Genomic DNA, 27,814 nt, shown 5'->3' with positions numbered 1-27,814 from the left:
ATGAATAACTACAATCTGAGAAGTGCAGGCTACCAATGCATAAACAAAACACAGAAAATTATATTCAATTATATCCTGCATCTTCTAAATGCAAAACATGATATGGAACTTGCATCACTTCTCAAATCATACAGCCATCTGTCTTGTTTTCTTTGTTTAGAGATTTCTTTCCCCCTATATGCTGTCTTTGGGATAATTGCATTCAAAAGTCATCATTTATGGTGGCATACTCCACATTTTCTTAGATCAGGTGAAGTGGCCCTTATACCCCCAAAATCTGGAACCTTAGTGTACCTAAAAATTGACAGACATTTTGAAAATGTATTGGAAGACATACACCAATCAGGCATAATATTATGACCACTGAATAGCGAAGTGAAAAACACTAATAATCTGTTCATCATGGCATTTGTTAGTGAGTGAGAGACATTAGGCAACAAGCGAACATTTTGTCCTCAAAGTTGTTGTTAGACGCAGGAAAAATGGTCAATCTTAGGGATTTGAGCGAGTTTGAACATGGCCCAATTGTGGTGGCATCTTCAAAACTGCAGCTCTTGTGTGTTCCTTGTTTGCAGTGGTCAGTATCTCTCAAAAGTGGTCCAAGGAAGAAACAGTGATGAACCGGCAACAGGGTCATGGGCGGCTGAGGCTCACCGATGCACGAGTGAAGGCTGATCCATGTGGTCTGATCCAACAGACAAGCTACTGTAGCTTTAACTGCTGAAGAAGTTAACATTGACTCTGATAGAAAGGTGTGAAAATACACAGTGCATCACAGTTTTTTGCGTATGTAGCTGCATAGCCAGACCAGTCAGGGTGCCCATGCTGACCCCTGCCCACCACTGAAAGCACCAACAAGGGGCATATAAGCATCAGAACTGGAGCGTAGCAATAGAAGATGGCAGTCTGGTCTGATGAGTCACATTTTCTTTTACATCACGTGGATGGCTGGGTGCATGTGTCACTTTCCTGGGGAACACATGGCACCGGGTGAAACTATAAGAAAGAGGCCGGCAGAGGCAGTGTGATGCCTTGGCCAATGTTCTGCTGGGAAACCTTGGGTCTGACCATCGATGTGAATGTTACTTTGACACTTAACACCTACCTAAGCATTGTTAAAATCCATGTACACCCTTTCATGCAAACATTATTCCCCGATGGCTGTGGCCTCTGTCAACAGGATAATGCACCCTGCTACAAAGCAGCTGGTTCGGCTATGATTTAGGGAGCACAACAACGAGTTTGTGGTGTTGATTTGGCCTCCAAATGACCCAGATGTTAATCCAATCGAGCATCTGTGGGACGTTCTGGACAAACAAATCCGATCCATGGATGCCCCACCACACTCAAGAACTTAAAAGACCATGCAGGACACTACAGCACACCTTCAGAGGTCTAGCAGAGTCCATACCTCCATGGTTGAAGCGCCGACTCAGAGAAATGATGAAATACTGTAATTTGAACAGCACTGCACAGTGGATTGAAATGTATCTCCCTCTAGTGGCTGTAGCTCGACAACACAGCAGAAAAGCTCAAAATGTTTTGGACTATTTCCAAACTTCATTCAACACAGTGAACAAAAAAATCGAAATAAGAATGGATACTGTTTCGTAGTGAGAACCAATCCAAACTTGACCACTTTGCGTAGTAACAGAACATTTGCAATTTGATCATGCCAAATTCTAGTTAACTTCAGTGTCTGCATGGAAATAGAATTCATTCTGTTGCATCATTAAATATTAGACATGGCAAATAAATTATATTTACACCTTAACTTTGTTCCATTGAGCTTGATTAACAAACAAGACTAAAGTCACTATAGGCAAAAATCTTTTATTTTTCTGATTAACATTTGTATTCGATCACAAAAAGCTGATCCACATCCAAAGACTGGAGACACAGCAAAATCTCAATATAGAAGATTTTTTACAAAGGTTTAGAAGTTAAAGAAGACTGTTTGCAGGATAAGCTACTTTATAAGGTACAAAACAGACCGATGACTGTTATAGACGGTTATTTAGACAGGTCACCAGAGAAGCTAGTAAAATCACAAAGACAATAACCTGCCACGTGTGTGTGTATGTAGCACATGAAATTTCTAATGCTCCTGCTTCATTTTCACATAGATGTGGCCTTTGGGCACACAAAACAAAGGCAGTAGGTATATATAATAAAAGTGAGATATGCAGCCTTATCTCAGTAAACAAAAAGTGCCTGCTCAAATCAGCAAAGTGGAGAGGCTGAAGAGGTTTGCTCAGAGTTAGATGTTCTACTCTACAAACAAATACAGAACAAAGCTGATGCTTAGAAAATGCATAGTGAAAGAGGCTGTCTGGCTTGAGCAAGGCAGCACAGAACTGTAGCAAATGCTGAAAGAAAGAAAGCAAGAGAGGACAGGGGGGGAGAGAGAGAGAGAGAGAGAGAGAGAGAGAGAGAGAGAGAGAGAGAGAGAGAGAAAGAGAGAGAGAGAGAGCGATCGAACAGAGGTTTACAGGACCATCAATTATTACTGTCATACAAAAGGGATTCTAGAAAAGGAAATAACTAATAGATCTTTACGGGTGTCACTTATGCTGCAGCCGGGCAGCTTTAAACTTTGATACCCTCTTGGGGGGCTCCTGGGTTACTTCTGAGCCCACCTCTTCTTGCTTTCTTTCGAGAATTGTGGGTAACGCAGGAGGGGTGATCGTCAAATAAGGAATCATTGAAGGCAGTGGATCCTTTTCAATTACTGTTCCTGAAAATGCCTAAAAGAAAAACATACAGGGGTCAGGACACACAAAAATAATTTCATTACATCTCAATCAGTCTGCGACAAATTGATTGAACCGATACACAGGTCTCCAGTACCTCAAAGCGTCCATTAGGGTAAAGACTTATTCCAGGACTGTCCTCTTCAGTAATCCCGTCGCTTGTGTCGCTGTGGGTGGCGTCATCGTGGCTGTGCGTGCGGTTAACAAAGGCACGACGCTCCTCAAAGTCTGCCGTGCTGCTCTCGCTGGTGTCACTGCACACGCTGTTCTCACGACTACGAGACTTTAGGATGGATTTCCTCGGGACAGGCTCACCATTTACTACATCCACGAAGACCCTGCAGATACACAGGCATACACAATGCAATGTCAGACAATTATGCTAAAAAACAATGGTATCTGGTCTAACACTGTTGTATAGGAGTGCTAAGTTTTGAAAGGAACTAATAGGGTGCTTAATGATTGCATTATTTCTCAATATATGAACTATGCTCTATTATAATAAGATTTGTACAATGAAATGGCTGAACAGACAGATTAAACTAATTCACAGGGACATGCAAATGGCAGCTTGGCCAAAACTCAATAATACATCAAAATAGTCTGCCTTTTTAGACACCAAAACTGATAGATGATGCAATTTCTGCATATTTCACACAGTTCACTTCCTGTTTTTTATTATTAATATGACTAGTGCCACCTTTTGGTAGGGTGGTTTATTTATGCATGCATGCCAGCCAGCAGCTGTAGCATGGGCAGTGTGTTTCACTTAAACCTAACGTGATCTTTTGTTGGGTCTAAATCCTAGACATCAATTTGGTGTGTCAGGGCTCTGAGAGTCAGATTTCAGATATCAAGATATCTAGCCAGTAAACAAGACGGCATATTTGATGGGGTCACCCTAAAATAATTTCAGTTCTGCTTTTACGTCAGTGAAACCAGAGCGTTTGACGGCTACCTGTAGATATCAGCAGGCGTCGTGATTTTATGATGCTCGTGAACAGCATGTCCGTTGCACTTGCCATTCTTCTTCTTACGTTTGGCCTGCTCTTTCTGCTCTTTCCTCTCACTGAACTTTAGAGTGGTGTTCTTTCCTGTGTTTATTCGCACCTAAGCCACAGAAAACACAAATAGAAAATTACTCAGACTTGTGACTGTTCAACAACTACACAAGTTAGTACCTAAAAAGATGCAACTGTAGCGCTTCCTTACTTTTTTCGGCTCAACTGTATGACTGAAGTAGATAGTTGGAAGAGCATTGCCTTCCTCTTCACCTTCCTCGTCTTGCTCTTCATCAAGCTGTAGTTTGATGCCATTGACCTGGCTTATGTGAGAGGCAGGAGCAAAGTCAGTATGTTTGTCATGGCCATTAACCTGGACCTTTGCACCAGCATCTGCCTCCTTCTCTTCTTCCGACGAAGAAGTTGTGTCCTCACCGTTGGTATCCGTGCTATCCCTTCTGATGGAACAAAATGAGGCTAATTAATAATTGTATTTTTATACAGCTGCAGATAAACACTCTTTATTAAGATGTTTAATTACAGAGCAAAAACAAGGGTGTTTTTATTTCTAGCATATGATCAACTGGCAGTGAAGAAAAAGGACAGTCTGCAAATATTTAGTTCAACACATGATAAAGTCCATGTTGCTGTTTGGAATGTTTTACAAGCCTCATTTGTGTTTTCAGGGGGTCATTTATGTTGATAATCGGTCATGGCCTTCACTGTAGCCTCTTCTGCACAGCACCCAATCACACATGGGGGTGGAGTTTATCTCACCTGTCCCTCTCATCCTGCTCCTCCTCCAGACGCTCCAGCTCATCCAGCCGTACCCACAGCTCCTCCTCAGACAGTACTCTTTTACTTCCTGCATCCATACTGTCATCCTCCTCCTCTTCCTCCTCCAACTGCACCATGTACTCCTCCTTAGGCTTGGAGTTTGTTTTGTGGGCCACACGATGTTTACCTGTCAAATACACATTACACTCATCATAATGCATAGATTATGATAAGACAGAGGTTCTTCAACCTTTCAAGTATCCACACTTATTAACAGCAAATTTATTTATTTATTTATTTTTTTTAGAGCCATCAATTTGCAAGCATTATTGTAAATAATTAACACCCATAGCTCTTGAGTATTTGGTCCCCAATCTTATTTCTTAACTTTTATATTTTAAACAAAATGATTTAAAATGTTGTTGCAGACTGTACTGAATGCCTCAGATTTTCAAAAGACTTTTTGTTTAGTGTCATGCAAGTTGCAAACTGTGTACATGTCAAATATGTACAATAAAAATAATAATTTAATGTATATATTGTTTTGGCTGATAGTTTATTAACTTTTTATGAATCAAAATTTAAATATTACTACATTTTATAGGCATATTGACACTAATTGTGATTTTTCACCATTGAAATGGGTCAGTCCGGTGAAGTCCCACAGTTCAGTTTTCTTAATAAAACTTACAATTGTTGACTTATAAATTTATAAACAGCTTATTATTAATGCTTGGAATCAAATGTAGTAGATGATGGAAAAACTGCAATCTAAATATGGCAAAGGATCCAGTGTCCTGGAGTTAAGAATCACTAGACTTATCAATCTAAAGCAGGTCCTGCATATGCCGGCATCATAATAAAAAACAGAACCAGACATCATTAATATACTTATCCAGAGGACTGTTGCAATAATCTTAAACTTTAAACCTGGAGAAGTATTACCCAAAACACAGCCATCTTTAAAAGTATTTGATAAATTAAAATAATAGGCAGGAATGCATGATTATTAAATGCCATTTACAATTGATCTTTATTAATAATACTGTTTAAAAATGCCATACCTGTCCCTGCGTAGAACGAAAACTACCATATAAAAAATCCCATTAGGGGTCGCCACAGCAGATCATCAGTCTCCATACCCCCCTGTCCTCTACATCTGCCTTTTTCAAACCAACTACTTGCATGTCTTCCCTCACCACATCCATAAACCTCCTCCATAAACCTCCTCCTTGGTCTTCCTCTTTTTCTCCTTCCTGGCGGCTCCATCCTCAGCATTCTCCTACCGCTATGTCCCTCCTTTGCCCATGACCAAATAATCTCAATCTCGCCTCCTTCACTTTGTCTCCGAAACGTCCTAAATGCACGGCCCCTCTAAAAACTTGTTTCTAATCCTGTCCATCCTTGTCACTCCCAATGTAGATCTCTGCATCTTCAACTCTGCTACCTCCAGTTCCACCTCCTGTCTTTTACTCAATCCACTGTCTCTAAACCTTACAACATCGCAGGTCTCACCACAGTCCTATAAACTTCTAAACTCCTGAACTTCAAAAGTCCTATAAAAAATCCCTTACTCTCTTGCAGATACAGTAAAACCCCGTTGTACGAGCAACCTATAGTACGAGCAAACGGAGATACGAGCGACCTTGCTCGCAAAATGTTACCGTTTCACAAGCAAATTTTGAAGGCACGAGCAAACCCACACTACCGGTTCACGTTTTCGGCGGAGGGTAACCTCAGTCGCTTAATTGATGACGTATCACTCGGTCGCTCTCGTTGTTCAGTGCAGCAAAAAATTTTATTTTACTAGAAATCTTGAAAAATGTCTCCCAAGAAAATCAGTGACGGTGCTGTGAAAACGAAAGTAAATAGAATTACCATGGAAACCAAGAAGGTTAAGAGCGTGGTGCGCGTCTAACACTCGCAATCAACCACTACCACATGAGTAAGTGTTAAATTATGTTTACATTATGGTAATTTGTGGTGTATTTATTTGTTAAAATAGGCTTCAAATACTTTTTAAGTGCAGAAATAAGCAATCGAATGAGGTCTTGGAACAGATTAAATCGCTTTTACATTTATTCTTATTGGGAAAATCAGTTCGAACGTACGAGCAAATGGACCTACGAGCAATTTTCAAGAACGAATTATGCCCATACAACGGGATTTTACTGTACTCTTCGATCACAAATCGCTCCTGCCATCACTCTTCTCCACCCATCCCAACCTGCCTGCACTCTTTTCTTCACTTCTCTAACACACTTTCCATTACATTGCACTGTTGGTTCCTGAACTACTCCACCTTCTCCACCTCTTCTCCCTGCAACTGTACTACTCCACTGCCCCCCCTTTCATTCACACACATGTACTCTGTTATACTCCTACTGACTTTCATTCCCCTTCTCTCCAGCACGTACCTCCACCTCTCCAGGCTCTTCTCAACCTTCTCCCTACTCTCACCACAAATAACAATATCATCTGCAAACATCATAGTAAACGGAGACTTTTGTCTGACCTCGTCCATCACCACTGCAAACAGAAAAGGGTTTAGAGCCGATCCTTGATGCAGTCCAACCTCCACCTTGAACCAGTCTATCGTTCCTACCATACACTTCACTGCTGTCACACTATCCTCATACATGTCCTGCCCCCTTACATACATCTCTGACACACCTGACTTCCTCATACAATACAATAACTTCTCTCTTGACACTCTGTCGTAAGCTTACTCTAAATCTTCAAACACACAATGCAACTCTTGCTGACCTCCTCGATACTTCTCCATCAACATTCTCGAAGCAAATATTGCATCTGTGCTCTTCCTCGGCAATAAACCATATTGTTGCTCACTTACTTCTGCATTTTGTAACGCTCTCCAAAAAAGTTGTGCAACAAATTACATTTGTAGACATCAAACAGTCTAGTGCACTACTTTGGTGTGTGTGTGTGTGTGTGTGTGTGTGTTACCTTTGGTAACTGCTTCCACATTTTCTACTTCTTCTCTGATGTCAATAAAATCTCCTCTATCCTGCTGAAAGCACGGCAATTTGTTATTGGAAAGCTGTTCATGGGCTGTAAAACCAATTGTAAGGAGATAAAACGCTTACTAAGGCCATCCTTTTAAGATCTTCTGTGAAGCCAGCTCGGTCTTGAAAGCTCTTCTTTACTTTGTGCAAATCATCCAGTTTACTCTTTACATCTACAACAGAATTGTACAACATATCAAGTGATCAGTTTGTTATGGCTATGCAAATGACTTAACGGACATTCAGAGAGCCTAATTTACACATTAATGTGAAGAAAAAAAAACAACAACAATGCAAACGTAACTCACGTTTCTTTCTGTGTTCTACAAGTGTCTGGGCCTGCTTAGAAGAACACTTTGTGAACCAGTTATCTCCGAGCAGAACTGTAAGCTCATTGGTGTGAACCAGCTTCCCAGGCATGAAAGCCAAAGAACCAAATGGTACCTAAAATGACGGACAGAAAATGAATTTTATCGTAGGCCAGACTTTAAGTAATTATATAACCAAGAAGAAACAAAGATAGCATGTGAGAAGGGAAAAAAAAAAAAAAAAGAAAGAAAGGAGAGATACTCCATCCCCAACCATTTATACAAATGGCAAACAGAACCTGGGGCAAAAGGGAAAGTAAAACTGGCACACTTCTTATTACCATAATATCATAGGACAGCTTATCAGGCAAAGTGCTGAGGCGCTTCTGCAGACTTTCATAATCATTCTCGAATTTTCTCCTAACAGAGACAAGAACAAATGCAACACAATAAGTAATAATGATCCGTGATTCTGTAAAAATTACACGGTAGGAAAGAAAATGCACCTTTCTCAATTTATATATATTCACACTGTGTAATATAAATATCAAACCCGGTTTCTCGGTTTTGTACCTCGAATCATGGTAAATAAAAGAGCAAGTAGAACAATTCTTATTAAAAACAAATAAATAAAATTTAAAAATTAAAAACACGAGGGGGATTATATAAAGCTTGCGGGTTCTTTGACACAAGAAATGAGAAATGACACTCACCAGTGTGAAATTTGACTTTGGCAGTCTTTCACCACCTGTTGTTGGAACAGTGACACATGTTGTTATAACCCTTGAACTAAAAAAAACCCCTAAGAACTTCCATTTCCATTAAACAGCTGCCTTGGACATACGAGTTTACGATAAGGTATCACTGTATACCACTGAAGTGTACCACAGAAAAGGTTTGTTTGATACAAAAATAAAAGAAAAAGCATTAACATGACCTATGAAGACACTCACCTTTCTGATAAAACACAAGCTTATATAAATGAACAATCCTTGTTATATTGCTTTGTGCATTCAGCCCTTACTTTATGTAAATACAAATATTAAATATGACCAGTAAGGTAGCACAAATTCAAGTGTGTACCTCGGTCTAAGGTCATCCTGCGGTGAGTCTGTATTTGTGTTGAATTGGTGATTACACTGTTTAGCTGTCTGAATGGTAGTAATTATGAAACGATAGATGATGCAATGTTTAACAAATACATTTTTTTCCCGTGTTTTTATGGATAATGAAGTCTCTGGAAAGGTTATAATTTCAGGTCATTTCCTCCACTTGTACAACTAGAAATATATATCAAAGTATAGATGGAAGGCTGTGATTTCAATAAGACACAACTGCAATGCACTGATGAAAGTGAAACAAAAGGTAAAGTTGAAATTCCACTCACAACTGATAAGAAGTTGGTGTTGAATTCTTTAAAAAAAAAAAAAAAAAAAAAAAGCATTAACTGGCTGACTGTTTTCCAATTACGAGAACAAGTGAGGTAAAAGCAATGCACCGACTCTTTTGCTTTCAGTCACCAATGTGTATTGCAGGTCACAATCTTCAAATGCTGCGATTGCCTTTCCATTTCTGCTTATTAAAAATTCATTAGGAGATCTGATGAAGGTTCAGCTATTGAGTGTGGAACATTCTGTCACAAACTAAAATATTAACCATTTGTATGTTACATTCTTTCACTGCAGTCATTGTTTTTCCTATTTTAACAACCCCATGATAGAGTCTCGGAGAGATCAAAAGATAAATAAGTCTATGCAATGAAAGTTTTGCTTTCAGTGTGGATCATTTTTCCACACGGCAAAAAAGATCTACACTGTATGTTTATTGCATGTCTCCTTCTCTCCATGCTATATTCATTTTAATAATCCATTTTGGGTTTTTTTTTTTACTGTGGCGCATTAGACATGCGATGTAACATGAAATGTAGAAATGGTTGTGTATTGTATTTCAGTTTTTTTTTTACTACCACTGATGGTATTGCTTTAGCACAGAAACTTCTTCATACTTGCAGGGGGTCACTTTTCCATGAGCAACCTAAAATAGCTACACAGCCATCATGTAGTTGCAACCAAAGTTACAATACTTACAACATTATTAAGTCTATATACTTAATTTTTCAATTATGTGGAGATTCTTTTAAATGCAACAAAGGAGCCTGAGGAAATCTTTAATATGATTATGACTCTGAAAAAAAGAAGGATGAGGACTAGTTGGAAATGATTGTGTGCTATACAAATATTAGCTACAAAATGAAGTATAAAATATTAAGAACACGTGCAATTTTCATGCACATGGTGCCAGAAAGAAATCCTGAACAGCGTTAGCGTCATCTTCCCATGTGGTGACCCGAGCCAGTGTTAGCAACCCGAGGAACACGTGACCAATCCAGAAGATTCTCGAAAGCAGAAACATTTCGGCGTCAATTTTCGTGCAAACCGCAGCAATTTGTCTTCTTTCGTCGTGGATATGGTTTAACAGATGGGTGCCATCACCTTGCCTTCCTCTCGACGAGTCACGTAGACGTGCAGAGGGGGGGGGGGGGATCTCCTGACTTTACACACACATATACAAAATACAAACGCGTGCACAGAGCCTGAAATGATTATTACCTTTCGGTGTTCCTCCTTTAATCTATCCATGCCTGTAGGTAGTTCACTACTTAGTTTCCCTTTACCGGCCATGCTTTGCTAGAAGCCGTACGATATGATTTTCAATGATCCGAGAACAACACTCAGGGGTTTGAAGTCCTATAGAAATGTTTATGAATGGCGTTGAATGTATTCCTGCGTCCTGGTCGCTTTTTAGTCATCAACGAAGCAGTAGAAGTGATCCAATACAAGATTGAGACCATTTCACCCATGCATTGTACAGGATCGAGCTTTTCCAGGAAAAAAAATGTATCCCTCTGGTTGTTTTCTTCCTAATCGTCTGCAATCCTAGTCCACCTGCGCCATGTTTGTCTCTCCACAACAACACCACCACCAGCAGATCCGCTGTAGGCCGCGTGATGCCAACATCGAGGCGTTTATAGGTGCGTTCAATTTACGCAGAGCGAATTTAAGTCAATAAACTGTGGTATACTCACACTCATAGGATAACCATAGCGTCATAAAAACCAGCACAAACACCTCTGAGAGGACAATGAATATGCGTATTTAGTTTTGTTTAAAGTGTAATAATCGTAGCAAAATCATTAGTGATTAGATATAAACATTTACACAATATTTTACTTTTACCAATTTATCTTAAGGGCCTATCTGTACCAATGATAATTAGATTTGTAATCTCATAATTACAAAAAAGCAGGCAGTTATAGACCATACAAACTTTAAACAAATTAAATGTTATAGCAAAGCAACTCAGTGCCATAGCAATAAAGCAAAATACAAGAAACATGAAAAAAAAAAAACTATGAGCATATGAAAATATCATGATTAAAACAATGTAGAGAAAAAGAAAAGAGAAGCATTAATTAAAAGTGTAAGATTAAGCAGTAGTGAAGTTTTCTGTAAAAAAAAAAAAAAAAAAAAAAAACATAAGGTATATTGTTTTATGCCCTTTTTATATACTCGGTGAACCCACACTTGAAAACCTCAGATGAGATCTTCCCATAAAGATGACCTCACATGTATTCATCCCTCTTTAAAATGTTATATTAAATATAGTGTTTGGAAAAATGAACAGCAAAACAGCATGCTCTAAAGAACCAGGTTTATTTTTAATGTCTGTAGAGCAAAACCCCCTTTTGTGAGGGTAGGACAAATTTGATCAGTGCCTTTTGCATGGATATGAATTGTCACAGAGGGGCATGGTGGGCACCTATCTGTCTTGCTTGTACAGGGATTTTGGGTTCGAATCCTATGTCCTTGTGTGTGCAGAGTCCACCCTGCGTTCTTTCCGTAGTCCAAAAATATGTGTTGTATTCACAAATTGTCTGTATGTTTGTGAGTGGTTGTGCATTTAAAACCCACTTGTACACATTGCATGTGTGTGCTGGACTGCATGCAATGAGTTGGCATCTTGTTTAGAGTCTATAAGGAAGGGACAAAGACACTAGCATATACATTCCAATTTTTATAATTCTTTATCTCTGTGAAGCTGATCTAGGACAATTTTTAAAAGCACTATACAAATAAAACTGAATTGAACTGAATTGTCCATTGTGTCCCCTATCTTGTGCCCTGACCATGTATTTCACAACTAGGCATTCACTGTCCTACCTGAATCAATCCACCTATTAATACCACCATTATGACACCATGGATATAGAAACCATCAATATTATAAAGACATTCAGAATACCAGAGTGCTACATCACAGACAGGTATCTCATACACTGAGTGAATGCCATTACTAAAGCAAGAAAACAATAAACCAAATTCACCATATCACTGCAGCCACAGCTGTGCCACCCGGATACATTATCTGTAGCAGAAGCCTTAATACTAACCTCATAAAATGACCCTGGGTTTTCCGCAAATATATATATATATATATATATATATATTTATAAATATATATTTAAAATTTAAGACAATGCACAGTATAAATGGTTCAGTATAAAATATTAAAGGCTGTTTTAATTGTTGTCTTTTTTAAATTCCATCTTGTATAAGTCCTTTAAATGTACCTGCATCTAAATAAATTTTAATAAATTTAGATTTTAGAAATATTTTTTTCTTCTCTTCCATTGTGGAATGTAAAACATCTATTAAATCCACACAGATATATTTTAACCTGTGCAGCTTGCATCAGATGCATTTTGTGAGTCTGGATAGTGTGCTCTCCGTCCAGCCAATCAAAGGACATGAAAATGTGACTTGTTTGGATGCCTGCTAGGGGCCCTTGGAGCCAATTAATAAAATAAAATAAAAGCTACTTGTATAGTTTGTATATACTATAATAATTCTGTCTATAATACTAAGCTATAAGTATGGAAAATCTCTGGCACAATCTAAATTGTGTGTAAAGCGAATTTGTTTAGTGTATAGTGGTTAACTTTGTGCTCTTACGAGTTGTTCTTCATTATACCATAAACTTTCTTTCGGCTTCTCCCGTTAGGGGTCGGCACAGCGGATCCTCCGCACGTTTGATTTGGCACATGTTTTACGCTGGATGCCTTTCCTAACGCAACCCTATTTTATCCGGGCTTGGGACCGGCACTGAGAGTGGCTGGGGATGGTTCCCTGACCCGGGACCATTATACCATGATTTTATATAAAATCTCTGCACTCTTAGTTTGAAGGGGAAAGGAAATTTTGATTGGGCGGCCATATTGGATCCCGGTAAGGACGAATAAGTGAGGGGAGAAAAGGTAGGCTTTGAATTAGAATTATTTTAATATCTAATGCGTTGCTGAGAATTAAGTGTTGGTGAATAATTGTATAATACTGGTTAAAGGTCATGTTTGAGTTCATCCTGCTATATTCACAGGCTTACCTGGTTATTTCATGTCAGTATCCACATGTTTATTAACTCCAACCTGTGTTTCATTTTGTTTTTATTCTGCACTTCGTCTCTTGGATTTTTCCTATCAGAAGCTGAACTGCACTGATCATGAACAGACACCTGAGGACATTTCTGGCTTGTATGGTAAGACTCGGGACTGATTTGTCCTCAAGGGGAACTTCCTTCCTGTGTCCTTACACATGCACTTCAGCTTTGCGGACTCATTCTACGAGCGTGAAGACGCGCTCGTACCTACAGTATGTTAAAAGGAAAGTCTTCGCCCCCAGAGCTCCTCCGTACGGCCACGTGTGTCAGGTCGGAGATCCGGTGTTGCGCTGCAGAGCCGCAGACGTGGAGCCGGCAGCTGTGCAGGGAGCGGAAGTGAAGCGCGTGATCAGCACCATGGTAACGGTGATGCGCAGGCTGAGGTGCGTGGGTCTGAGCGCGCCGCAGGTCGGGGTTCCTCTGCGCATCATAGCTGTGGAGTATACCGAGAAAATGCTGCAGGAGAACCCTCCAGCCGCCATCGAGGCCCGTGGGCTGGTGGCAGTGCCCCTCAAGGTGGTCATTAATCCTCAGCTCCGTGTGCTGAATGGACAGACTGTCAGCTTCCAGGAGGCCTGTGAGAGCATCTCAGGATTCTCGGCTTCTGTTCCGCGCTACATCTCTGTAGAGGTCTCAGGTGGTGTAGAAGTCTCATGTTTTTTTCACTTCTTTAGCAACTGCTTTATCCTGGTCCACTGGTTGAAAGTGATGCCAGTGCATCATAAGGCAGCATTTGCACCAATGCTTAATTTTGAATCCACCTTTCTGCAGTTTTGGAAACCCGTACAGACATGCGAAACCCCAAATTTTCTCATTTGGATATAACTTTTATACAAAATGATTTACAGCTGAGAAAAGATGCAGGCATTAGGGGGTCATGCTCAAGGGCCCAAGACCTGTAACCTAACTCAGCATCAAGGCAGCACAGCTCAATAATCAGCAATATACTGTTTAAATAATATCCAACCTGACAATGATCTTTTTGATGGGGGTTGTGCCTGTACATGAAAGAAAGCAATTATTTTTTTTTACTTTAGAGAAATAAAATTGATTTCCAAGATCCTAATTTTACTTATTTGCCCTGAGCAGACTGGAAGCAATATATATATATATATATATATATATATATATATATATATATATATATATATATATATATATATATATGAAATAAATACAGTATGATGTCAGTTAAAGTTTGTAACAAAACAAACAAAAAAATACGTTTGTATGTAGACTGTATACACTAAATTGCGCCTACATTTGAATAAGTGTGTGAACATGTTTACATAGTGGTGCACTGGACCGGTGTTTTCGTCTGTCCTGTCACACGGCCAGTGTGCAAGATCCACCGAGACCCTGACCAGGTCAAAGTACTTACTAAGGAAAAATAGATGAATAGTAACAAATAAGACAAATAGCAGATTGAGATAAAAGTTACAACTAAAACACTAAAGTATTTAGTGACAATCATCTAATCTTTTTTTTTTCTTTCCAAAGGACTGAATGAAAAAGCCGAACCCGTCACCTGGCAAGCGAGTGGCTGGCCAGCAAGAATAGTGCAGCATGAAATGGATCACCTCGATGGAGTTCTTTATGTTGATCGTATGGACAGTAAAACGTTTATTAATGTGAACTGGGAACAATACAATGAATAACAGTTCTGCATTAAACAATTACATTTGTTCATCACTGATTGTGCTTTAAACTTAATGTTTTTTTTTTAATTACAATATATTTTAAATTAGTAGACAATATTGTAATTTTGTAATAACAATGAGTGCAATCACATGTAAAGCTTTATGGAAATTAAGAACCATACCACATTAGACATTTCTATCAAAACAAAATTGAAAACACCATCAACACACAAGAAACCGACCAACACTGAAAGAGCTTCGTCTGTCGTCTGATTTGATGCGGCTGTGCATTATCAGAAGAGCAGTTAAAATACATTGTGTCTAAAATGTGGGCTCGTTATGTATTAAACTCGTACTTCAGAACCATATCAGTAGTCTGATAATGCCATTTTGCATAAGGCAGTGTTTGTGTCAATTTAGTTCATTATATAGTAATTTACCTGTAGTAGCAGGTAACAAAAAAACTGTTAAAGTGCCTTTAAAGCAGCTAGATAAATATACAAATTCTCTAGTCACTCCTTTAAACGGCAGTGATATCAAAAGGCATGCCACATCTGCAATCCAGGGGGTCCTTAAACCAACATTTTTTGCAAATTTGGGTAAAGCAGTACCTACACAAAATGTAAAGCTCAGGGTCTGAGCACAAACAGCATGTGTTTTTAAGATTGTGCACGTCATGCTGTCCTTGGCAATGATTATCTTCACAGGAAAGGGCATGGAAAACCCTGCATGTGAGGCAGGCAAACTTTGGTTTGGTTGATGTACAGCACTGATGCAAAGGCACAGGTTTGGCTTTTTCGTTATTTTCTGGCAGGTATGCCACCTCATGGGCAGACATTTGGCAGACCCGTAGGTCACTGCAAAGTAAACTGTGGGATTTGTTACACGTATGACAGACTACTTGTTCTTTATCTTCGTGTATGCATGTATGAGCAGTCACTCCTTTTTCTACTTGAGCTGGCTGTAACCTTCCAGTATTTTGCACATTATGGTTTGTGTAGTAACACATTCCAAGTTCCTCACATTTTGAATCATGAATATAATGAAAATCGTGGCACACAATGACACTATCGATGCTGGGTTCGGTAATGCAGCCGTGTTGCTTTAAATCATCTTTTGGTGGTCTGCTCTGGGATTGTGCATCCATCATGTGCATCTCTATAGATTTGACCTCATGCCCTAGTTTTATACAGTTCTGAAAACAAGAACAATACATACTATGTATTTCCTCACACTGAAGGCATTGCTTAAGATACAAGCCAGGTGACTTTATGCAGTTGCACACACGTTGTCCTTCTTTTGACGCATTATGCTGGGCATTCCGTATTGCTGTAAATTGTCTTTTATTTTCAAATGGCTTGAGGTTCGCGTTGGCCTTCTGTGGTGTTGCATTGATGTGACAGGTAAGGGATGAGATGGAGGTCTTTTGTGCCTTGATTTCATTCCCCTCCTTGTTTGACCGAGAAATGTTACTGGGGGACATCTTATGTGTTAAGGCATCTGTACTAGGTGGAATGTACAGGAGGCTGGGTGGTGAGGCCATGTGACTGTGCTTTGCCAGGCTGTCATCTGTGTATAGGTCTAGAGTTGTATCTAGAGCTAATGGCGGATCACATGTAGCATGGAGCTCCAGCTTTGCCTTTGCACTGTCCAGTGCCTTTTGAAAAGTGCAGCCATGCTTTCTTTCGTGAATGAGTTGAAGCACCCACTCAATGCTGCCACACAAAGAGGTCGAGGCAGTAAGCAGCAGCTGGCACTCTATACGAGCGGTGAAGAAACTGCATGCCAGCTGGAGCAGGTTGTGCGAATGAACCGGTTTTGTTGTTAGTCGAAGCTCCTCGTCATTGCCGCTCACTGGCTGGTATCCGAGCAATGCAAATAGCTCTTTAGCTTGCTGTGCTGTCAGAGCAGGTTTGATGCAGTGAGTAAACATACCCGAGAACATCTAAAAAAAAAAAGTGAAGTTCAAATCTTAAATATGATGGAACACACTATAAAATCGAGCTTTTGTTAAAAAACAAACAAATCGGTACCTTTACCACCTTGTACTCCTTCCGCCATGGGCACAAATAGAGATTTAGAGCTGCAAGCTCGAGCACTTCAAATGCCTTCACCAGACTTTTGAGTCTTTTCTGGCCCTGTGTTTGATTTGATGCTCGAAGGGACACTTCAATCACTGACAGCAGGTCTAACCCAAGCTGAGAGTGGAAGTCTTGGAGACTGCATTCGGACAAACGTGTCTCAACTTCCTTACACAGTTCTTCATCTCGGCACACAGGATCGCACTCTCCTCGTTGAAGCCGATGTTCTAAGCAGGCCTGATAAACATCCAAGCACCGCATTCCAGCACTCATCCTGAAAACAGATTTTTATACTTTTTAACAGGTTTATACTTTTTGTAAACAAGTGAAAGCCATTCAAATAAGATGCTTTTCCCAATGAAAATTACAAAAATACTCTCTTTTTTTGTTACAAATAGATATTTGTACAACTTTATACTTGCATAAACTAGTGAGAGCACCTATTAAAACAGGATCTTGGCAAAAATTTGGATATTTAAATGAATAAGTACAAAAAAATAGTGAAACAATATACAGAATAACCGAATAAACCGATTATCTAATAGTATATCTCGATAGTTTAGTGTTCAATCCAAAAGCTAAAAAAAAAAAAAACGAAATCGAAAGCGGTTTATAACCAACAATCACTGTGTCCAAATAACAACTAAACATTTATTTAATTACATAACAATTAAACTTTTTAACAACATTTTAAGTGTATTAGGTCGTATTTTTATTAGCTAAACCCGACATTTTTTCCGGTCACTTTCCTTTCTGTCGACTAAGTGACTTTTCCGAATACGGAACTTTTTAAAAAACGAATTTAAAAGCATAAAAACAGAAATAACCTGAAACTTGTTAACTTCCTTCTGGTTATTACGACAATGTTTTATAACTCAAACTTGAATCCGCAGCGTGCGCGACTACACGCCTGAAGCTGAAGTGAAAATAAAAATAAATAAATAAAAAAAAACAACCTTTGACGTAACTTCCGCAAACGGCGTCCCAACGTAGTTCGACCTCTGGCTGAATACCAAATTGCTTCCTGTTGCATAAAAAGTGTACTAAACACTATTTGTTCATACCCTACGCAGTGAACTGATCACATGGGGGTTATTTGGAGTTTAACCATAAAGTGTACTACCGCTGTGGGACTCGTGATACTCGCAGCTGCGTTCACGACAACCGACATCACGTGACTTTGTACGTGACGATTCAGGACAGATTTCATGGGTTTGGGTTATTAAAGAAAATGTTGCCTTGTTTCATTAATGTGAACAAACAAACAAATTATTTTATTAATGGATGTAAAATATTTGATCTAGATGCATTGTTATTTTTATTTTTATTATTATTATTGTTGTTATTTCTTCAATGACTTCCTTTATTATTTATGTATTATATTAGTATTAAACATTTGTTACAATAAAATTAGGGCCGTTAAACTGAACGCATTAATAACACGTTATCCTCTCCTTCTTCTATGGACGCCATAGTCCATGGAGACTCCTGTCTGACCTCGTCCGTCAGCCTGACCATCACCACTGCAAACAGGAAAGGGCTCAAAATCGATCCTTGATGCAGTACCACTTCCACCTTAAACGAGCCTGTCATTCCTACTGCACACTTCACTGCTGTTACACTGTCCTCATACATGTCCTGCACCACCCTCACACACTTCTCTGACACACCTGACTTCCTCATACAATACCACAACTCCTCTCTCGGCACATTGTCGTACGCTTTCTCTAAATCCACAATTACACAATGCAACTCTTCTGACCTTCTCTATACTTCTCCATCAACATTCTCAAAGCAAATTATGCATCTGTGGTGCTCTTCCTTGGCATGAAACCATACTTTTGCTCAGCCTGGCTTCCACTACTCTTTCCCATAACTACATGGTGTGACTAATCAACTTTATTCCCCTGAAGTTCCCAGCACACTCCTTCTCCATTCCTCAGGCATCATCGCACCTCCAAAATAAAGTTGAACAATCTGGTTAAAAACTTCACTGCCATCTCTCCTGAACATCTCCATGCTTATACTGGTATCTACCTGGTCCAACCGACTTTCCACTCTTCATCCTCTTAATCGCTGCTTCACCATCTCCACCTCACTTAACCTTCTCTCTTTCATTTTCCTCTTTCATCAGCTGCTCAAAATAGTCCCTCCTCCTTCTTAACACACTCTTCTCACTAGTCAAATCACACATTATCACACATTAATTTTAAAGCCACTAATAAAGAGTCCTCATTTAAAGCATTGCTAATTTGTCTTTCCAAAAAAATGTTTTTTTAAATAAATCCCTGGAAAATGTTAAAGCAATTATGGCAAGAAGACTTTAATCTGACCCAGCATATTAATTTACTAGAATACTAGTTATGCAGTGCATGATTGCTTAAGACATTTGTTAACTTGTACTGCCATATTGAGTTTATGCTGAAATTGTAACAGCAACAACAACAACAACAACAACAACAACAACAACAATATTTAACATTAATAGATAATAAATCAATAATAGAATGCATACAAACATGTTGGTAAAGTCTATTATGTTAATGAATATGGTCTGCTCTGGAGAAATAGCAAATGGCCAAATTAGACTTCACTGAAAGAAAGAAGTATGTTCTCAAGTCTATCCAGGGGAAACGTTTAATTTTTAACTCAGAATACAGAAATCAGATGCTTCCATAAACATCTGCTTTTTTCGGCCTTTAGGGGTCGCCACAACGGATCCTTCATTCATTCATTTTCTCCCGCTTATCTGTAATTCGGGTCACTGGGGCAGCAGTCTAACAGGCCCCCGCCTTCGACTGCTGCCCAATCCTCACAGCACCGTCCCTTACGGTCCCTCCTGCAGGTGGTGAGCCCACGGGAAGGCGGCCCCACGTCCCTCCGACATCACGGACCTTGATATTTCCCCCGTAAGGGACCCCCGGAGCATAGAGGGTTAAGGGCCTTGCTTAAGGGCCCAAGAGCGGCAGCTTGGCGATACCGGGGCTTGAACCTCAGACCTTCCGATCGGCAACCCAGCGCCTTAACCGCTGGAGCCACCGCTCCCCCCTCCGCCACAGCGGATCATCCGTCTTCATTCCCCCCTGTCCTCTACATCTGCTTCATTCACACCAACTACCTGCATGTCTTCCCTCACCAGATCCATAAACCTCCTCCTTGGTCTTCCTCTTTTCCTCCTTTCTGGCAGCTCCATCCTCAGCATTCTCCTACCGATATACAAACCATCTCAATCTCGACTCCCTTAGCTTGTCTTCAAAACGTCCCACATGCGCTGTCCCTCTAATAAACTCATTTCTAATCCTGTCATCCTCGTCACTCCCAACGTAAACCTCAACATCTTCAGCTCCACCTCCTGTCTTTTACTCAATGCCACTGTCTCTAAACCGTACAACATCTCAGGTCTCACCACAGTCCTATAAACTTTCCTTTTCACTCTTGCAGATACTCTTCTATCACAAATCACTCCTGCTATCACTCTTTTCCACCCACTCCACCCTGCCTGCACTCTTTTCTTCACTTTACTAACACACTCTCCATTACTTTGCACTCCATTGCCATCTCTCCTAAACATCTCCATGCTTCTACCGGTATGTCATCTGGTCCAACCGACTTTCCCCTCTTCATCCTTTTAACTCTTGTGCTCTCACTTCCTTCTTACTAATTATCTCCACACCATCCAACCTTCTCTTTCATTTTCCCTATTCATCAGCTGCTCAAAATACTCCCTCCACCTTCTCAACACACTTTTCTCGCTAGTCAACACACTTCCACCTCCATCCTTTATTGCTCTAATTTGTAGCACATTCTTCACAGCTCAGTCCCTCTGCCTGGCCAATCGGTACAAATCCTTTTCTCGTTCCTTAGTGTCCAACTTATCATACAGCTCTTGCACATTTCTCTTCATCTGCTGTTGCAGCTCTCCTGCACTTCCTCATTCCACCACCAAGTCTCTTTGTTTTCCTTTCTATTTCCAGATGTCACACCAACTACCTTTCTAGCTGTCTCCCTTATCACTTCTGTAGTAGTTGCCAAATCCATCCAGCAGCTCTTGACCATTTCTTAGCCCCTGTCTGTCCTCTTCCCTGAACCTTACACTACCGTCTTCCTCCTTCAGTGTCCCATCTTACAACCCACTTGTGGCGCATAGGCACTGATGACATTTATCATAAATACTTCTATAAACATATGAATTGAATAAAAATGTGTGAAAATCAAAACGCATTCTTGTAAAGTTCCACTAGATGGAGCCAAAACCACAAAATAATGTTAGACTTCTCGTTCTCCAAAATAATTAATTAATTCAGTAATTAAAAGCCTCTAACTAACCTTTATTGAAAAACATTTTATAGGTTGCATATAAAAACCAACATTTGGTCATTTGTTTTATATAGATGAAGCTATCCGGTCGTATTTAAGTCTACTGAGCACGAATAAAACTGTTCTGAATATTATCATTAGATTGAATAGCTCTCGTACGGGGGGCGTGGTTAGTGTGCCAGGAGGGCGGGGAAGTTTAACCGCGATCTCTTAAAAACTCTGCATCGCCGCACCGTTAGCGTTTGTACATCCCGGTAACGGCAGTGTGTCCGACTACACAACAGGTGTGTGTGCGCGTGTGTTGGTGATGTCGAACGGGGAGCGCGTGGTTCTAGCGCTCGGTGGAGCGGGTACTGTGGGCTCCGGGCTGGTGAAGGGGCTTTTGGACAGAGGTAAGGAAAACGAAAACTTCAGGCAGGATTGATACCGCACTGTAATCACAGTGAAAAATTCTCCAAAAAATTATTAATCAAGAGTCAGCATTTAGATTTTTGTCATGAATATGGCTCTCAAGAATATAACACTGCAATAATACAATAACATTTTCTTTCTTTCTTTCTTTCTTTCTTTCTTTCTTTCTTTCTTTCTTTCTTTCTTTCTTTCTTTCTTTCTTTCTTTCTTTCTTTCTTTCTTTCTTTCTTTCTTTTCTATTTTTCCTTTTATTTTCGTCTTCTTCTTCTTCTAATAATAATAATAATAATAATAATAATAATAATAATAATAATAATAATAATCGATAAAAATAAATATAATAATTATTGGAAGAATTAGAAGAGTGGATGTATGTTAGTGAATAATGTAGGATTTGCAGAACTTTATATAGACCATTGGAAGCTGAGAGAATGAGTGTATTTTCTTCACAAAATCTTAGGGGTGCAAACAATAATTTGTTTAATAAATTGTCAATACAGCATCTGATGTAGCTGATACACTCTCTGCTCCGTTGAAATGTGTAAAAGTTGCATTACAAATGAAGTGTTTATTCCAAAAGGGTTTAAGGTTGCTGTGGTCTCCAGAGACAAGAATAAGCTAGAGAAGCTCAGAGGCTTTGTTTCACCCTCCACTAAAGGCAACCTGACGACTCTGGTAGGAGATGTTGGTAAGTCTTACCTCTTACGTGTCGTTCTTTGGGATGTCTTTGTGGGTCAGCAGGGGTGGATTTGTTTGAAAGAAAATTGCACCTTTTCCCTAGGTTCAGAGGAGGAAGCTGAAAAGGTCAAGCAAGCCCTCCTGAAGTCTGTGGGGAAGATTACAGATGTGGTGTCATCTCTGGGCTTCAGCTGGTGGCAAGGAGGGCCACCACACACCCAACCTCTCAAAGAACTCCACTGGGTGAATAGACTCATGAAATATTTTTTTAATAATGTTTAGTCAGTTAAGCAAATAGGCAAATTAATATCATATAGTCAGGCTTTGATTTAGAGTCTGTTTTAATAACTGCATGAATGCTAAACATCAATCGAGACATCCATTCCTCTATACAATCATTTGTATGTAAGTACTGGTTATTATTATTGGCACGTCACACATTACATACAGCAGTACCAGGTTAAAACCAGGGCTGTCAAAATTAATGGTTAAATAACGCAAATTCATTTTAACTGCACAATTTTTTATTAACATACAATTAATGCAGCGCACATTTCTGTTTGATCAGTAAAACAAATGTTTAGTAATTGAAAATAATTTTTCAGTAGAGGTTTTTTTCCCCCCAATATGAGTAAGGGAAGGATTTTGTGTATATATTATATATAAATATTTATATATAATATATACACAAAATCCTTCCCGTACTCATATTGAAAAAAAAAACCTCTACTAAAAAATTACTTTCAATTACTAAACATTTGTTTTACTGATGCTCCAAGTCTTAAATCAGGCACCAAAATCCTTTATTTGTGGATACTGCTGGAATATGCAAATTTCCCCGAAGGAATGAATAAGGTTTGTATGTATGTATGTATGTATGTATGTATGTATGTATCTATCTATCTATCTTGTGTCTAATAGAAGTTATTTAAAAAACATCTATGACCTTTGAAACATGTCTAGTTTTCATGCTTTATAATGAGTATGGTTTAATAAGATAAAAATGTGTGATTAATCATGAGTTAACTCATGACAATCATGTGATTAGTTGTGATTGAATATTTGAATCGATCGACAGCCCTAGTTACAGTTTTTCTCAAATCATCCTTAATCAGTAACCAGTAAGTGCATCCTCAAAACAACTGGTACAAACAGCACAAAACATTGGATTTCTTGCAAAAGCCTGTCCTTTTTTAAAATCCTAATTTCATCTCTCAAAAGTAAGTATTTATGTCAATGAAAATGTCATTTTCCATCAGAATGAAAAGTCCCTTTGTCATTTTTCACAAACACGATCATTCAACTGGTTGATTATGTGTTGATCTGATGCTGTACACTCTTCTTTTTTAGTGACATTCAAGATTAATTTGCCCAATTTATCAATTCATTACAAAAAAAAAAAAAAAGGTAATAGAAATTTTAGATGACAGATGATGACAACTGGTTTATCCATTTTGCATTCAATGACTTGTGCAATGAGCTGATGCTGAGATGTTTTGAGGGTTAAGACCATTTAGGTGAAACCAGTATAATATATATTTTGATCAACATTTACATAAACAACTGATAATGTAGGAAACAGCAGACACTTGTACATAATTGATTAAATAAATGTACTAAAGCATTCGCAATTTGATCAAAGCAATGAGAATTGTTTTTATGATGAGCACGTTACTAAATTATGTTCAGGTTGAACAAGGATTCTTGAGAATTTCATTTCTGATCTGAGAAACGCTTTAAAGCAACTGAAAAATAACTGTAAACACATTCCTGATCTACCCTGCCTCTGCTCTTTGGTCATCAGGTTATTGAGACACTTCTGTTCAGCACATTTGTATCATGGAAAACATTCTTTCCCCTGGTGAGAGATGATCCCAATTGCACCTACACATTTATTACAGGTGGGTCCTATTAATATGCATTCCAATCAAATGGTAATGGTAATGCAATGGAAATTACAGCTTTAACTATTTGTGCCTCCAATTATTCTGGGGAAAATGTTGTGTCCTGCAGGGGGTGCTGGGGAAAAACTGCTAATGCCAGGTACAGGCTTTTTGACAGTGGGCTCAGCCGGCACTCTAGCATTCTGTCAGATTCTGCGAGAAGAGTACGCAGAGGTTCCCTGCAAACTTAATCAGGTCTGTCTGATAGTTATACAATTGCCTTCATAATCCTGAAATTTGCTTGATTTCTTAAACATTTCCAACAAAAATTCTGCTATTTCTTTGCTTGTAGGTGAAGATCAACACAGGTGTTGGTACCCCTGAGCGCATGGGGCCTGGGTACCTGAATCATGTGGAGTTAGGTGAGGCAGTGGCTTTGCTGGTGGAAAGGAGGAATAAATCACACACAGTCTTCAACATAAATTGCCCTGCCGACCTTAAAACCGTCATCTGTAATGATAAGGGAGCTCTGTAGGCTCTATTCACTCTCGACTCCACTCACTATTTACTTTGCATGCAAATGAATACACAATGCTTAATTAACGCCCAGCTTCTTCATTGTACTTAGTTTAGACTAACACAACACAATAGAAATGCACGGCTTTAGCAGGGTGTAGCTGTGCACAAATATTTTTGTTTTGAAAATAGTAGCATGACTCAAGAGGCACACAAACAGATTCCTTTGTAATGTGAGAATGAAAGAGAAGAAATATCTTGGACTGTGCTCCAGCTTTATAGTTTAATCCAGGCTTCAGGTCGATGGGAGAGTGTTAGGACTGGAAGAGGGATGTGATCTCCCTAGCGTGACTCCCTGCTCTGCTAACAAATATCCTTCAGTCTACATCTGTTCTGCTTATGTGGTTCCAGTTATCCTACGCCACACTGCCTGAAAATAAACAGAGCTGCGATGGTAGAACACCCAAGTGTTCAAACAAGGGAAATATTATAGAAGGTAGATCTTTGTTTGTTTGTTAATGTTATGGTGTACTTTACATACACCCCTGGATATGTATTTGACATTTCACTAAATAAAACGAGATCTAAAATCAAGAGTGGCCTGTGACCAGTAAAAACACAGATTTATTAGACCCGATTGATCACTTTTGTTTATCAGATTGTTTTATCACATTGTTTATTCAACTTGTTTATTTCAAAGGATGTACGAGGCATTCCAATGCAGGTTGAGAGAGTAGGAAATGGCTGAAACACATTAGCAGATGATCATGTAACGATTTTCTGCATCACCTGCTCAGGATAGCAAATACGTTTTTACGTATTAACTTCATCTCCATATCAACCGTTTGTTTATCATCAATACTGGGAAAATAAAAGTGCCTGAATTCTGCAAAACTCCACGTGTTTAGTCTTGAAGGGGGTGAGTCACCTGCGCCTGACGAGGATACGAGGACGTGACCTCCACTTCTCTCATCTGGTTAACATTAAAAATTGATTTTATTGCACTCCTTAAAAGGACTAGGAACTCAAATATTGGAACAGATTTCAAAACTAAACATCATCCCCCAAAACGCAACACTCGCCCTTCCATGAGACAATGTGGTCTCCGTGCCAGAAAAAGGCATGGCTGCTTTCCCTTCTAAAAATAATGTTTAGAGACAAAAATACATCACAGGCAACATATTGTTTGCTTCTATATTAGAAACATACTGCAGGTAATGTGTAATAAAGGATTATCCAGTTTTATATCCACCAGAATCATTGGAAATGAGTGGTGTCACTTGATCAACTGCTAGCATACTTGAGTGGTCTGTATTATTTCATTACAGACAGAAGGCCAGTAAAACAAGTCACGCTATGTACCTTACTTACGATTCCAAGGCGTACATTTCCAGAAAGTGGTGGTATTTCAGATTTGCAGACATTTCTTCTGCAAACTTGATAAACTAATTATTCTGCATGGAAAACGGCACCAAGCACAAAGAAGTGCTAAGCTCATGATCTGATATATGACAATTAGAAATAGACACATTTTCAACAAGCTTAAACACAAAGCAAAACAGTCTGGGTCTGCACTGGTGGACAGTAACGAAGTCAATGTAATTCATTACAGTATTAGAGTTGTGTTATGCGTATCTGTACTGTATTCAAGTATTTCCGTTTACGAATACTTTTACTTTTAACTTCACTACATTTCAAAGTCAAATATCTGACTTTCTACTCAACTAAATTACGCAAAACCAGTCGTTTCTTTTTATATATGAGTGGATAAAAACTGGTCAAGCACACAGCAAGCCACCAATCATGGTAGAGCACGTGCTGATTTAAACTGGTTTTGATTGCATGGCATCCTGCTGGGTGGCGACCATGTAAAAAAACAAAGATTTATTTTTACCACCACCCATTTGGACGGAGGGTCAGGATTCGGAGTGTGCACCCACCGCCCGGAAAAGTTCCCTCACTCATACACTCAGAAAGAAGGGCTGGGGGTTAGGATTTAATGACGTGAATTTAATTGTGCAATAAATGCATTTAGACTTAGGGTGACATTTCTACATGAAATGGAGTTCTCAGAAATGTATCCAAATTTGTGAACTGCTCTGGGAATATGTTCTTACTCATCCAATGACAATAGCTGAAGCAAAGAGGAGCTTTTCAAAGCAGAAACTAATCAATGGGGAGAAGTTTGGTCATGGCGTGGTTCACCTTCAGGGCCTAGAACATCTATTGCTGGTTAGAGGTATCTACTTGGAACAAACATACAGTTCCGCATCAGTTTAACAGCAAGCAGGACATTTTGAGAGGAATAAATGGAAGAAACTCCTGACTCGAACTTGCCACAACACCTATTGTCTTATTTGCACAATTTTCGTTGAAAAGGTGGTTTTGGGCTCATGATCATTTTAATAGATATCAGTGTTTGACTCATTAATATCATTCTATTCATTAACTCTTGTGATAAAAATGATAACATTATAGCCATATTGAATCATAGTACTTTGATACTTAAGTACATTTAAAGGCAAATACTTTTATACAAGTTAAATGTTAAATGGAGCACTTGCCCTGCAAAGCACATGCTTTGTGTACTTCATCCACCACTGGTTAAGTCCTAAAAACTCTTCTCTCACCCTTTGATGACTCACCCACAATGACAAATGAAACATGGATGTATTGGAAACAAAAACCCTACAAATGCAATGCAGCTATAAAACACAGCTGTGCTGAATTACAGCAGAGCTTCAGTTTGGCTAGTTAGTGATGGACATGAAATGGTAATGGTGGTATTAGCACGAAAGCTCTGGTACCGGATCTGTTTAGACGGAGTGTACAAATGAAGAGAAGACGGCTAAGACAGACTAGAAGGCACCAGCAGTAGAGTTAAGGCAAGTCCGCCTCAGAAGTTCAGAGGTCATGATTCGAGAAAACTG

At 39.2% G+C, this 27,814-nt stretch overlaps 4 protein-coding genes across 10 annotated transcripts; 2 read left to right on the top strand and 2 right to left on the bottom strand.

The window, feature by feature from the left end:
- Positions 1 to 1,817: 1,817 nt before the first annotated feature.
- Positions 1,818 to 10,883, bottom strand: uri1 (URI1 prefoldin like chaperone). 4 transcript variants are annotated; one of them, XM_083551956.1, is made up of 11 exons: positions 10,475 to 10,883; positions 8,579 to 8,613; positions 8,207 to 8,285; positions 7,866 to 8,001; positions 7,639 to 7,730; positions 7,499 to 7,559; positions 4,532 to 4,718; positions 3,966 to 4,212; positions 3,712 to 3,863; positions 2,851 to 3,091; positions 1,818 to 2,747 (listed from the first exon to the last, which is right to left on the bottom strand). In XM_083551956.1, the coding sequence occupies exons 1-11, from the start codon at positions 10,544 to 10,546 to the stop codon at positions 2,565 to 2,567; spliced, it is 1,485 nt and encodes a 494-aa protein (XP_083408082.1). In that variant the 5' UTR covers positions 10,547 to 10,883; the 3' UTR covers positions 1,818 to 2,564. The 4 variants fall into 4 exon arrangements, with proteins under 4 accessions (XP_083408082.1, XP_083408081.1, XP_083408084.1 ...); XM_083551955.1 differs by having other exon boundaries at positions 7,499 to 7,562; positions 10,475 to 10,872; XM_083551958.1 differs by having other exon boundaries at positions 3,966 to 4,209; positions 10,475 to 10,862.
- On the top strand, positions 10,816 to 15,054 carry pdf (peptide deformylase, mitochondrial). 3 transcript variants are annotated; one of them, XM_083551999.1, is made up of 3 exons: positions 10,816 to 10,896; positions 13,403 to 13,995; positions 14,859 to 15,054. In XM_083551999.1, the coding sequence occupies exons 2-3, from the start codon at positions 13,422 to 13,424 to the stop codon at positions 15,014 to 15,016; spliced, it is 732 nt and encodes a 243-aa protein (XP_083408125.1). In that variant the 5' UTR covers positions 10,816 to 10,896; positions 13,403 to 13,421; the 3' UTR covers positions 15,017 to 15,054. The 3 variants fall into 3 exon arrangements, with proteins under 3 accessions (XP_083408125.1, XP_083408123.1, XP_083408124.1); XM_083551997.1 differs by lacking the exon at positions 10,816 to 10,896 and adding an exon at positions 13,095 to 13,179; XM_083551998.1 differs by lacking the exon at positions 10,816 to 10,896 and adding an exon at positions 13,111 to 13,150.
- On the bottom strand, positions 14,949 to 18,259 carry spata2l (spermatogenesis associated 2-like). Of its 2 annotated transcripts, none has more exons than XM_083551944.1 (3): positions 18,036 to 18,259; positions 17,032 to 17,353; positions 14,949 to 16,943 (listed from the first exon to the last, which is right to left on the bottom strand). In XM_083551944.1, exons 1-3 carry the CDS (start codon positions 18,110 to 18,112, stop codon positions 15,519 to 15,521), a joined length of 1,824 nt encoding a protein of 607 aa, XP_083408070.1. In that variant the 5' UTR covers positions 18,113 to 18,259; the 3' UTR covers positions 14,949 to 15,518. The 2 variants fall into 2 exon arrangements, with proteins under 2 accessions (XP_083408070.1, XP_083408071.1); XM_083551945.1 differs by having other exon boundaries at positions 17,907 to 18,051.
- Positions 18,260 to 21,625: 3,366 nt separating this feature from the next.
- LOC310731913 (uncharacterized protein) lies at positions 21,626 to 25,476 on the top strand. Its single transcript, XM_083551994.1, has 6 exons — positions 21,626 to 21,788; positions 22,388 to 22,495; positions 22,589 to 22,728; positions 24,290 to 24,386; positions 24,499 to 24,623; positions 24,721 to 25,476. Exons 1-6 carry the CDS (start codon positions 21,704 to 21,706, stop codon positions 24,901 to 24,903), a joined length of 738 nt encoding a protein of 245 aa, XP_083408120.1. The 5' UTR covers positions 21,626 to 21,703; the 3' UTR covers positions 24,904 to 25,476.
- Positions 25,477 to 27,814: the final 2,338 nt, after the last annotated feature.

The sequence above is a fragment of the Silurus aristotelis genome (assembly GCF_946808225.1).
Source record: "Silurus aristotelis genome assembly, chromosome: 10".
Lineage (NCBI taxonomy): Eukaryota > Metazoa > Chordata > Actinopteri > Siluriformes > Siluridae > Silurus > Silurus aristotelis.
This window is presented reverse-complemented; position numbering and strand designations above follow the sequence as displayed.

Excerpts from the sequence above, each read along its gene's own strand:
- pdf (XM_083551999.1), top strand. The coding sequence starts at position 13,422 with ATGAACAGACACCTGAGGACATTTCTGGCTTGTATGGTAAGACTCGGG. Across the intron at positions 13,996-14,858 it reads CATCTCTGTAGAGGTCTCAG|GACTGAATGAAAAAGCCGAA; the intron begins GTGGTGTAGAAG and ends TTCTTTCCAAAG.
- uri1 (XM_083551955.1), bottom strand. The coding sequence starts at position 10,546 with ATGGCCGGTAAAGGGAAACTAAGTAGTGAACTACCTACAGGCATGGAT. Across the intron at positions 8,614-10,474 it reads TAAAGGAGGAACACCGAAAG|GTGGTGAAAGACTGCCAAAG; the intron begins GTAATAATCATT and ends TTCCAACAACAG. Across the intron at positions 3,864-3,965 it reads ATACAGTTGAGCCGAAAAAA|GTGCGAATAAACACAGGAAA; the intron begins GTAAGGAAGCGC and ends TCTGTGGCTTAG.
- spata2l (XM_083551944.1), bottom strand. The coding sequence starts at position 18,112 with ATGCAACAGGAAGCAATTTGGTATTCAGCCAGAGGTCGAACTACGTTG. Across the intron at positions 17,354-18,035 it reads TTGCGGAAGTTACGTCAAAG|GATGAGTGCTGGAATGCGGT; the intron begins GTTGTTTTTTTT and ends ATCTGTTTTCAG. Across the intron at positions 16,944-17,031 it reads AGGAGTACAAGGTGGTAAAG|ATGTTCTCGGGTATGTTTAC; the intron begins GTACCGATTTGT and ends TTTTTTTTTTAG.
- LOC310731913 (XM_083551994.1), top strand. The coding sequence starts at position 21,704 with ATGTCGAACGGGGAGCGCGTGGTTCTAGCGCTCGGTGGAGCGGGTACT. Across the intron at positions 22,729-24,289 it reads CTCTCAAAGAACTCCACTGG|GTTATTGAGACACTTCTGTT; the intron begins GTGAATAGACTC and ends TTTGGTCATCAG. Across the intron at positions 24,387-24,498 it reads CACCTACACATTTATTACAG|GGGGTGCTGGGGAAAAACTG; the intron begins GTGGGTCCTATT and ends TGTGTCCTGCAG.